The sequence below is a fragment of the Lasioglossum baleicum genome, unplaced genomic scaffold (assembly GCF_051020765.1).
Source record: "Lasioglossum baleicum unplaced genomic scaffold, iyLasBale1 scaffold2796, whole genome shotgun sequence".
Classification (NCBI taxonomy): Eukaryota; Metazoa; Arthropoda; class Insecta; order Hymenoptera; family Halictidae; genus Lasioglossum; species Lasioglossum baleicum.
Window position 1 is genome coordinate 6086 of NW_027471854.1, and position 12457 is coordinate 18542.

A 12457-nucleotide genomic window follows, 5' to 3' on the forward strand; every position below is an offset into this window, starting at 1 on the left:
ACGTGTCCCGCTAAGGCATCCTCTTCGAATGAACTACGTGACGAGATATACACATATATCTCTCTTTTTATATATATATTTTGCTTTATATATATATATGTATATATGTATATCGTAAAGAATACGAAGAGCCTAGTGTCCTCGCATCGTTCTCTTGCTATCACGGTGCGGATCACCCGAAACGAGGCGTAACACGACTCTGGGGCTCGATCCCGATCAACTGAACATCCAAGCGTAGGAGAAACATCGTTGTGAACGTTGTCCGCGGGATCCAAGCGTGGACCAGGTCGTCGTCGTCGTAGTCTTCGTCACTGTCATCGTCATCGTCGTCGTCATCGTCGTCGTCGTCATCGTGTTCAGCTCCTGCACGTTCGCGTTCCTCGCCGTCCGCACTGATGCGCAGCACACGATCCTCGTCGACCTCCGACATTACGCCGGCTGTCTCAACTTTTTTAAATCACTTGACGATGATGTGTGGCGCCGACAGTAGGACGGTGATGGTTGCGATGATAGTGAACAGAGTAAAAATTATTAGGCACACTCTGTCTACCACCATCGCCGCGAACTTCCAGTCGTTCTTCACTTTTGTGTTCTTGTCCTCGCTCTTCATCTGATCCGTGATTATCTGTAACAGGGATACGTCGAGCATGATGCATCGCACTCGTTTCCAGGGCAGACGGATTCGACGGAAGATGACGGAGTTGGAGGGAGCGTGGATACTCGCATGCCTCGTCGCTGTTAGGTTTGTCGCGAAGGAGAGCAGTCCTCGGTTCAGAAGATGGATTTACAACGAAAAAAAAAAGGTAGAGGAGGGTGGTAGATTTCTCGAGGGGTTGCCCGTTTTCGGGAATATCGAGGTACAGCTGTCCTCGTTCTACCAAAATTCATGGAATTTCGTGCTTAATTTGCAGGGGGAAGGTAAAGTACATTTCGGTTTACATTAACCCTTTGCACTGCGAATTATATTTCAATTTTGTTACCAGCAGCTCCCGACGCTTTTAAGCGCTTCGTTTGAAATTTAAATTTCGACCGGACAAATAAAGGAATTTAAACATACGAAGGAAGAAACAAATTCAATGAAATGCCTGCTGACGTGAGCAGTCGCCGAAATGTCAGCGAATTTATATTCGCTGACAAATTACTAGCGGCAACGCGACGTCGAATACACGCGAAATAAAAGCAAATCGTTAATACGTTACTCTAAGATGACGTCTTTTGTCCCGCAGATTCGCCACGTGAAATATTAACGCGTAATTGAGAATCCCCGGAGCACGTTTCAAATTACGCCGAGCCCATTTGCCGTGTTGCCGAATGTATTAATACAAAGCATCGCGATAATATGCAGGGAAAGTCGGAATTTATCCTTTAACGCGGTCTCTCTTCAACTTCCTAACTCTCCGCGAGTTGCTAATTCTCCGGCTGCTGCCATCAGGGACCAATATGTTTAGCCAGCGGATAAGCAACCGAGAAACTCTGCTTCTTCGCGTATAATAATCATCGGGTCGGGTAAAAAGTTAATCACAAGCCCGGCCCGGCAATTTGACCAGGATCCGAGGGTATTCACGGCCAAAAATAAATTATAGATAATTCCGCCTCGAGCGACCATCGTTTCCAGGTAAGAATCTATTAGGAAGTTGTAAAAGGAATCCTAGAAACTTGGCGAAATACGGAACGGCCGTGACATTGTGAGCGATTATCCCTATCACGGGACCACGAGAGAAACTCGCGATTTCCCATCTAATATACGGTTCGTAATTATGAACACCGATAGGTATTCGAGTGTTTGACTTTCCCGTGTCAGTAGCGACTGGAGAAATGGACGGGCTTTAATAATCCTGCACAAACAGTAGTACAACAGAGAATGGTTTCACGTTCGTCAGCACGCCACGCAGCTACGTGTTCCGTTATTATACTACACGGGAATTTACACGAAAGTTTCTGCACTTACGGGCAAATTAAAATGAGTGTACACTTGGTAATTAGCCGAAGTACCGCAGCGTATATTTCGCAAGAACACGCTAATTGTCATCCTCATTATTATTAACGGACGACACTTCTTTCTATTAAAAATAAAGAAGCGGCTCAAGTTCGTAAACGTTGCAGTGCTTCAGAGTGCAGATGTTTGTTTATGAAAGAGGGGCCCGAATTAGTCGTGCGTTTAACGAGTTCCTAATTCGTTTTAATGTCTGCCGTGCGCTGCATTGTTGCCGCCGAGCGTAAATAAAATGCATATTTACCGTGTAACTTGCAAGCATTATTCTTTCGCTCTGAAAGTCGCTACTGCATTAAAGTATCCACGTCGCGAAGCTCCAGAAAATTGCCAACCAACACGACGAGGAAGCGCAACGATAGACTCGAGGATCAGGTGTAAGAAGCAAAACGGAGGAGACGTGTTCGGTTTTTTATTTTTCCGTTCGTAAACGAAGGTTAGATCTTTCGTCACTAGATGGGGACAACGATGAGAAGGAAGAATGGAAAGATTTGGTCGTTTAGGTTCAGCGTTGAAGAATACGATTCGTATTAGACGTACCTTAATTTCTTTGAGGATCAAAATGAGCTCGTTTCGGGCACAGAAACACGCGTTCTGAAGTATCGTTTCGACCTGGGGGCCTGACGTCTCTGCCGGATGTGGATGATGATGCGGCGTGTGACTGATCTGAATCGTCCCCGGATAAGTGGAGTGTGCCAGTGGCGTAGCGTGTTGATGATGCGGCGTCGCAGCATGGCTATGATGATGATGGGGCGTCGTGTGTATGTGGCTGTGCCCGTGGCCCATCGTGTGATGGTGAGGGCCAGGGTATTGTACACGTTGTTCAAGAGGTCATTGCGAGACGCCAGTGCATTGTCATCGAGGTCCAGCACATTCGCCAGGAGGGACTTGCTGCTCCTTTGACGAAGCTCCAGGTCGTGACTCTTGCTACCGCCTGTTTCGATAAATTGTCACGATGAGGGAACGAGAATCGGTATAGTGTTCGGCGTTTCTTATATTCGTAATTAGAGATTTAGAAAAATGAGAAACAGGTAAAGGAGGGAAAACCGAGCGACGAATACTACTGCGCGTTATCTTTCTTCGATTTTACAGATAAAGGATACTTTACAGATATAATTTCAGCTTCATAGACGGTTTCTCTAGGAGAAGCAAATAAATAATTCGAACAAGTTTCTTTGAAAGATAACGCGATAGCAACGTGGTAATATCGTACTGGCATATATGGTATTGGATATACGAGGCTGTGAAAAATATTTACAACGAAAGAAAGGGTGAGATGAAAGGGGAGACGGGTTGGAAACTGAGTGACAAATACTACTATACTTTCATTACTTCTGGACTTTGAAATCGTGAGGCGCATTACGGAAGTTTCGTCATTTCGTAAGTAACACAGAGACGGTGAATAAATAATTTATAAAGAGGTTCTTTGGAAAGTTTACACGAGAATATAGCGTATGTACAATACGTCTGGCAAAGGATGTACAAGAATGTCAAAGGAGAAATGGGTAGTTAATTTCTGCCATCATTTTACTTCTTTGATGATTAACGATACTCGTATCTCGTTCAAGTACGGTCACACACATGCATATGACTCGAAGTAAGTCAGGTGTGCCTTGGGGTGCTGTGTGCACACTTTGGTAACGAGTGACTGAGAACAGTGTTTACACAGTTAAACATTTATATAAAACACATATAGTAGTAAATGTTATCAGTACTTATGTCGATGCTTTTTCGTGTCACTAAATTACCAGTGACTGGAGACGGTTTTTGAGACTTTTGCGCCTCCCTCTCTTCCTTATCACCTGGTCGTGACATACGTAGTATAAAAGGCAGCCAATAAAGGAATAGCACTTTCACCTGAAAATCACATTCGAAATATCATTTTCCACGTAATTCGAAGTTCTCCGAATCGCGTTAAATGAAACTCAAAATGAAACTAGTTGACGACAGAAACGGTTCACGTTTTTCTCATAACCGGCAGGATATGCCAAAGAATAAAATCGGCGCAAGGTGGAAGCTTAGTAGGACTCGAAACGGTGAATTCAGTTAACAAGCAAAGCAAACCTGAAGCATACTTGGAAGCACATGAGCTCGCGTTAATTGAAGTCGCGTACAGGATAAGATCGCCCGAGAAACAGCTTTGCCCGGATAGAGAAAATAGTTGAAATTCTGCAAACCGGGATAATAAACCGGGATATTAAAGCTTAATAAACGTAAATATTACTTCGTTAAAAAAGCGCGTCGCAGTAATTTCCGTGAGGGAAAACGAGATTCTCCGTTATTACTTTTAAATCCGAAATATGCACGCTCTGTGTGTACTTTTGCGGGTTTAAATTCCTCGGAAATACATTGAAAAAAAAAAAGAAAGGAAATGATTTCGCGATAACCGGGATGAGCAAGATCTAAGAGTTCGCGTGCCGAATTAATTTGACGAAAGGACTGCTTACCCATTCGGACATTTCATGAGTGTCAGCATTCCGGTGATGATAATTTAAAATCATAATGGTGCTGACAACACTGCTGGCCACCATAAACATAATACAGTTGAAGTACGTTCCTGCGGAAACATTGGAAAAATTGAGGGAAAGCGTGACCGATGCGACAGGCTATGCCGAATTAAAATTAATCGGACACACTCGCGAGTCGTTCGTCGTTATCGATATCGTTTCAATCGAAGTCGCGGGTTGACGGCAATCCCGTCGATCCAAATATCAATTTCAAAACGTTCGCCTGCCCGTTGCGGTATCAATGGACGTAGGTTGTCCAAACCCGCGTCTGACCCGTACGTTCTGTTACTACTGTCATGCCACTACTGTCACTCGGATAGTTCTGTCTGCAATGTGGGAATCCTCCTCCGAGGATAAAGGACGAGGCATGATAAGCCTCACGTTACGATACACTGATCAGATACGTGTACGACGACTCGAGACCGCTGTGTAAGCTTCTAAATAGGATGGATTTCGAACGAAGAGATTTCGGAACGTCGAAGGATTTTCTTCGTAGATACGAGAAAATTTTCCACCTGACCACGATAACCGATTTTTCCCGGTGAAAGGTTGCAGAATATGCGAGGTCTAGGCTGACAAGTCAAGAAAGACATCCTCCGAGCCTCTTAATAGCTCACCCTCGTCGACTTCCGAATAGTTTACACTTGCCAATAGGCTATCTATCAAGGAACAGTCAGGTCCACGTCGATTGACTATCGCGTTGCCTGGGAGGAAGTTTAATGGAAAACTCGAGGCTTTTCGTCTTAATCGAAGTATCACCGAGAACACGCTTGTGCGCTTCCATTTTCGACTTACGAGAAGAGCTTGTTGCCAGCAACGCGTTAGGAAATATCGCGAGAGGGTCTCGATAACGGCGTTTCGTCTTTAACTGGTAAATTTAAAAGCGTTCGTTCGATGAAGACTCGCTTTTGATCGCTTAACCTTTGGAAAGCCGTTCACACGATCTCGCCTCGAAATTTTGCACATTTATCACGGCGCGATGATCTAATCCGTTGAAGCGAGCCAGGCTATCGGCGCTGCAACTTATTTAGTGGCAGAGAAGAACGTGATGCCTTGTACAAGAAAATAGTTTCCCGAACAATAGAGCTTTCGGATGATCGAGCGTTCGGATAACGGACAAAGAGCGGAGGGATAACGAAGGTTCCATTGCATTACTTAATTCCGTTCGCGAGCCGCGATCCAAGTTTCCAACGAAATGCGAAAGCGGCGTTCGTCGTGCGACGAGCTTTGCAGACACGTGACGTTCTATAGAACGCCGAAATTCACGAAATCGTGGTCGAAGATACGTAGGTCGAGGAATCTCGCGACATCCGCGAAATTTTTCGAAACGATTTCCACGCCGTTCCGGACACGTTGCGATATTCGAAGTCTTTGGCGAATTATGAATAAAAGATCAAGCCACAGGCTCTTGTCTTTGCGTCTGCGAAACGCTCCATTGTTCCCAGGGCAGACCGTTGGTAAAAACCCCGAGTTTATTTCGGCCACGCGGAAGACTCCGAGGTCCTCCGGTAAAACGGAGGGAATAAAAAAGGGGTCTGAAATTTACGGACTTACCCAGCAGTGGCACGGCGTCCGAAGTCGCTGGCATTGTCTCGGCCACCATATTCAGGAACACAGTGAGGGACAAGAGAATGGTTACCCCTGCAAAAGAGGTTCGTTCGGCCAATTAATTATCACCGTACCTAGAAACCCTCTAAGCAAACGAGATTAATCCACAACAGGCTGAAGGACTCACAGCTGCTGATGCTCGAGACTCAAAGGTAAGACCAGGTGTCAGTGACTTTTCCCATTTTAGATAATACAGGTGCTTTCGCTCATGTCTATCAACTATCATGCTCTAGTTTCCTTTCGAAATCATTCCTATCAGGGTTTGCTCGATATTATTTAAAAAGCTGAAGCTGATGGAGAAATCATTCGCGAGACCTGAGATATTTCGTAAGGCGGATTTCTTGGGAATTACAGCGCGCTTGCGGCAATAAAATTATGCGTGCGGTGAAATTCGAAGTCGCGCGATATTCGTTAACTCTTTGAAGTACGGCGTTACAAAGTATGTTCTACCTTTTCGAACGTCTGAACATGCATCGTGGGATGTTGTCGGTGGCATCTCGAAATAGCAAGACTGCTAGAAGCACGGCAAGAAATACTCACTGCGTGGTCCTCTGTCGTGTGGGATGTACCATTATTCGTGTTGGAGAGAACGTGTTTCGTGAAATACCTGCACGATAGTATCGCTCGGTACTCCAGTATGCAAGTGAAATTTCGTTTCTTCCCTCAGTGGTCTTGCCTTATTTCTATGCCAAGCGTATAACGTAAACGCATTCCGTCACCTTTCTAATTAAAACAATTTACGCGCAGAATCCTCGCTGTTGCATAATCTTGTACTTCGAAGAGTTAATTCGATCGGTTATAGAAATTGTTAGACGAAAAACGTGCGGTCGTCGACTTCTTTAGCTGCCGTTCTTTGCGTTTCAATCGCGAGATCATGAAGCAAGAATGATCAATAAATTCCAATACTTCACCGGTACATGAATGCCTGCGACATCGACTCGACTATAATCTCCCGTACAATTCGATACGTTACTAGAACTCGACTGAATCTAATCACGTGAGCTGTTATAGCGTGTTCCGAAGCTTGCAAGGAATTGCAATTATGCCGGCAAGCGATTTGAACTTGCCGGGAGATAGTAATCACCGGAATCTCGGGGAAGGCTCGCAACGAAATAACGCGATGACTTCGTGAACGCGTCGGCATGATAGCATTCGGCACTGCTGAATAATTGGATCAATTTTTGGAAACCTTCGTAGTATGGGACCATGACCCTGCAGCTATTTTCGCTCTGATCGAAGGATTTATATAAAAAATGGCGGTTTTAAGACGGTACGACTTCTCTTGGTTGTTTGAAAATTCATTGGAATCGTTTTAGACACAAATCCTCCAATTATCGCTGTACGTGCATGTAAAGAAATTAGACGAAAGACTAAAACGCCACGTAAAAATATAAATTTACAATTTAAGATTAATACAGAGACTTATATTCACGATGTCTGGGATAAATACCCTGGTCGGTAATATAAAAATGAAATTACCGTGATTTATCGATTAAACTTCCACCGAATTACTAATAATTCGGCCATTTCGTGATTTACCAAGGATCGATTTTAAAGAAGGTATCTTCGTAATACCAGGATCGAAATTCGACATCGAATATTTCCCTCTGCCGTGAATTTTACTGATCATAAGTACAACGACGAATATAACTGGCAAAAATGAAAGAAGATTTCGCATAAATCACGAAATCATCGAAATTCATCGCTAAGCGAAAATTAGCTACGCTCTACGTTCTACGGCGTGTCTGGGAATTTTTGTAAAAGCTCCTAGACGAGCGACCAGTTGTTTACTTATCGCTTGCACGAGCTATCGCGATATCAGTATTCATTCGCGTGACAAAAGGAAATTAATTCGAGCAGCGAAGAATTGTTTCCTTCGGAACGAGGACGCTAGGAAACGAACAGTTCATTAACCATTCAGCAGCTTCCTGCCGTAGTTCTGGCGATAGGTAGGCAACGTTTAATCTTCTAGCATGTAGAGCGGATATCTAACTTGCCTAGAGAGAGCTTCTCGCCGGAATCGGGTGGCAAGGTGAATCCCAGAACGGCCATGCTGGCAATCAGGACACACGGCACGATCAGGTTGAAGAAATAGTAAAGAGTCCGCCTTCTGATGATCACCACGAACGTTATATCTATATATGGTTCTGGGCAGCAATTGTAATAAATTTCGTTCCTTTTACCAGGCACCCCTGTAACAAGAAGACGAAGAATATAAAAAGCAAACCAGTGGATCGATTAAATTAATTATCCCTCAAATTTACTCTTCGCTGAGACTTCTCATTCAGCTTCCAGCGTAACGTCGACCTATGGTTCTAACAGAATCATATAAATTAGTACAAGTAATCCGGTGTTTCGCATCATTTTCGTATTAATATTCTCTACCTATCCTCCGCAGATGTCGATTTTCCACGGACACGGCATATTTTTCGAAGCTACCCCCCATGCAGCAAGAGTGACCCGAACTCGACAATTCCGTTCAACCTACATACCCTCTATCTTCCTCTATTTCGCAATCTCTTTTACCCATTTCGGACAAACAACCCAGACCTGCTCAGGGACATTCAGTCACGTCCAGCCGAAACTCGGGCGGCCGCAGTTCTCCACGCTTTAATCTCGAGTACACTCTGTCCTCTCTCGCATCTCCGACACTCGCCGTAAACGTCCGTGACGAAATTTCCATCCCCGCTCGATCATTACTCGCCTGTAGGAAACATTCCCGTTCTCCTTCTTCCAGCTGTCCCGTGAATCGTTTCGCGATTTCGAAAGATCCATCGCCGCAGCGTGGTGATCTCTGGCAAGCTGCGACATTCTCGCGACCGGAATGTGGCAACTTTTCATCAAGCCTCCGCCGTTGTGTAGAGGTTAGCGAAGTTGGCAGAAGACAGCAGACAGCGAGGTGAACGCAACGACGACAGAGCAGAGAAGTGCCAAGTGTTCAGCTCGCATGGAAAAGCTCGCGGAAATAAAAGGCCTGGCTCGATACCGATGACTCGACTATTTTTACGCGACCATACACTCGAATTATCCCGACATGCCGGAAGCGAGACCGCGACTTCATTTTCAAGCGTTTCTTCGGTTATAGCCACATTTCGCAACGACTGCAGTCACTTAAGACACATTTCTGCCGAGGGCTTCATAAGCTTTCTATGCATGCCGCGTACATACCGACACCTTGCGCGTATGCATCCCGGAAATAAAAGCTACGTGTCCGTGGAACGTGACGCTTTTATTTTACAATTTGCGTTTTACAAACCTGTATGCGTTCTCTATATACCACGTTACACCGAGTGTCGTAAGTGTCTCTTTTTATCTGCCACTTTTATGCGCGGTATTTTTACGAACAGATAAGGGGACACGTTTACGTGTCTTTTCGTTATCGAGGGAAAGTATCGAACGAGCAAAAAATACCCGTGAAATTAACTTTTCATAGAATTCGCGAAGAACGCGAATATAAATATACGATAAATATGAAACGCATGGGAAATATTCAACGCGAGCTGTTTATTGAAAATTGTCACACGATATTTATGCAAACGCACAGAAACGTGCTTGTGTCAGGAATGAAAGCAAGCATGCGTCAACGTCGACCTATCTTTTGCCAATTTTGGAAAATTAACGAGCAGGCATTACGCAATTTGCAGGAAAATAAACAGATAAGCTGTCAATTCGAGGCAAACGTTGAACGATACCCGGCAGAATGGAATTGAATAATTCCGCGAGCAGCTGCGTTAATGATTCATTATAGGACACGATGATATTCCATTGAAAGCGTTTTTAGAACTTTCGATCACGCGATCTGCTTTCAAGGGAATTTCAGGATTCAGTTTCGAGAACGCCGAAACGCGATGTCCTCGTGTTCTCGGAATTGGCTCGTCCGAAAGATTTATCCGCGTTCCCGTCGCGATCGGAATAATTAGATTGCACGCAGTGCACCGAGTTCGAAATTAATTTTCACCCCGGGTACACCCGAAGACGTTAGTGCCGCGCGTAGCTCCGATGAAAATCTGGACCAGATAAAGCATGCCGGTGGTAAGACGCAGCTGGTGTCGACCTACGACACGAATTGATCGCTGGATCCTTTGTGCCCTAGAACTTGCCTGGGATTTTAGAATTGCTAATCGTCCTGGAAGCGTTTTCACGGCGGGCGAACTGGCCGTGTGACGGGTCGAACCCCGATAAGGGTTGTAAAAACTCACCTAACAGATCCCACTCGCCGTTAGTGATGAAACTGCTGATGTCACCACCGGACTCGTCTTGCAGTTGCAGGTCCAACTGTTGAAAATTTATTACGATCGATTAGGTGGAAGTTATTATAACCGCAGTGCGCAACAGTTTCCATTGCGGCAAGTGCAATTTAGAGTGATGCTATGAAAATAACGTAGACGTAGATTCTCAGCTCGAATAATTCTTAACCCTTTGCACTCGGAACAATGTTCGCCGAAGATGTGGATGGTCGCGTTCTTTTTATATATCTCAGTAATTTTACTACATCGTGACTTCATTTCTTCTGCTATTTCCAGAGAAAACATCAGGAAAATATACATTTCTCAAAAAGATGTGCTGGAATAAATTATTATTTGATTTTTTTTTTATTACTATCCTTAATCGCTAATAAACTTCAATGTTCCCTGAGAAGGGGCAGCGAAGTGCAAAGGGTTAATAGTTGACAATTAATGGCTACCTTTCGCGATCGACAGACTGCGAGATTAGAATGGTGTATATAAGAATAACACACGGATGAAAGTAGTGAAATTGTTTCTACACGCACCACGATATGTAATGCACGTGTATTACGTTTAATATTTTAATTACGTTTAAAATATTTTAATTATATGGAGTTGGCAAGAAAGTAATTTCAGTTTACACCAGTAGACAGCGTTATGTATGTTTCATTATTCTTTTATCAATGTTAGAACTCTTTTCTCTTGAAATTTGGTAGTTCATACCTTTAGATTATTACAGATACAAATTCCGTGTAAGTTTGTTTGCAACTCTTAGTTTACGATCAATTTTAATGTGGAGAACAAAAACAGGCATTTTCGATAAATTTTACATTTTTATTTCCATAAAGGCAAAAAACTCACGTGTCAGAATTGGTTTAAAAAACTTCATTTTGGAGATTTTTCACTTAAAGATAACTAACGTTCTGGTCGACATTCTGAAGTTGATGATGACATAATGAAATGTCTCGTACTTGTTAAAAAGTTTGATATTGGATTCCACACGAATTGAAAGAAATTCACTTAACTCAACAAATTAATGCAATTCACCGCTATCTGAAACGAGTGAAATTACATTCTTTTCGACCCAATATCTAGACGCGTATTACAGGCCGATAGATCTAGTGTTAATATCAATTCCCTATGCTATATATGTGTTATGCATATATCGATATTAAGATGGTGTTCAAATTATTATAAGAATGACGGTGACACTTGACACCGACTAAAATTTTGTTGTATGCATTGCGTTATCGTCCGCGAGTGACTCGAGTAGGAAATTGCGGCACTCGAAGCCAATTTCGATAATGATCGATAAGGGCAAGTTGTGTTAGGTATCTCGTAATCGAATGTAACCTAGGGAAGCATCGTATATTCCACTTTCCTGCCTCTTACACCTACCCCTTACTACTTCGTCCTGTTTATTGTCCTCTTTAATGAACCCTCAAGCATTCTCGAATTCCGTCGCACCGTGTAATTCGCATCCTGAATTTTAATTATTCAGAATGATCACAGGTGACAAATGAAGGAAGATAGGTCGAGCATTTTAGACGTTTCGCGTAACTACGATAATAACGAACGTTTCATCCCTTATCGCGTTCCGAACGAGATTCGCAAAAGTTCTCAAAGTACAAATTAGGCATGATAAATATAAAATATCGTGGAATGTTTAATTCGAGAATTCGCTATTTTGTCTATTTTCAAAGTGAAATAATTATTTTACACACGATCGTAAATCTATCGAATAAAAGTATATTTGATTTTCCTACGTCACATGACTCCAAGAGCTGTAATCATCCAGAGTTAAATAAATTTCGTAAATGACACTAAAATTTGAGTTCAATTTTATAATTGACTTTAAAATTGAGAATTAAAATTTACTTAGGAAACGATTAAGAATAGGGAGAAAAATTTGAAACATTCACGCGAGAATGACCGATCGGGGAGCAAGTTAAAAGCGTTCATTCCCGATTCGAAGCCTCGCAATTTGCAGCAATCAACGCGGAAAGTATTACGTCGAAGAAATTTGGATATAGTCCATCCGGCCATTGTATTAACCAACTGAAACAGCCAGGGAGAAACTGCATTACTGAGAATTCTCTGCACGCCGCGCTGTCGCATTTATTGTT

General features: G+C 43.2%; 1 protein-coding gene across 1 annotated transcript; it reads right to left on the bottom strand.

Annotated features, from left to right (window-relative positions):
• Positions 1–457: 457 nt before the first annotated feature.
• Positions 458–10380, bottom strand: LOC143221607 (neuronal acetylcholine receptor subunit alpha-7-like; the record flags this gene model as incomplete). Its single annotated transcript, XM_076447004.1, is given in 8 exon segments — positions 458–625; positions 2531–2799; positions 2802–2924; positions 3706–3847; positions 4438–4547; positions 6052–6138; positions 8103–8297; positions 10305–10380. Coding segments are annotated over 8 exon segments (1170 nt in total), but the record flags the coding sequence as incomplete, so codon positions are not given.
• Positions 10381–12457: the final 2077 nt, after the last annotated feature.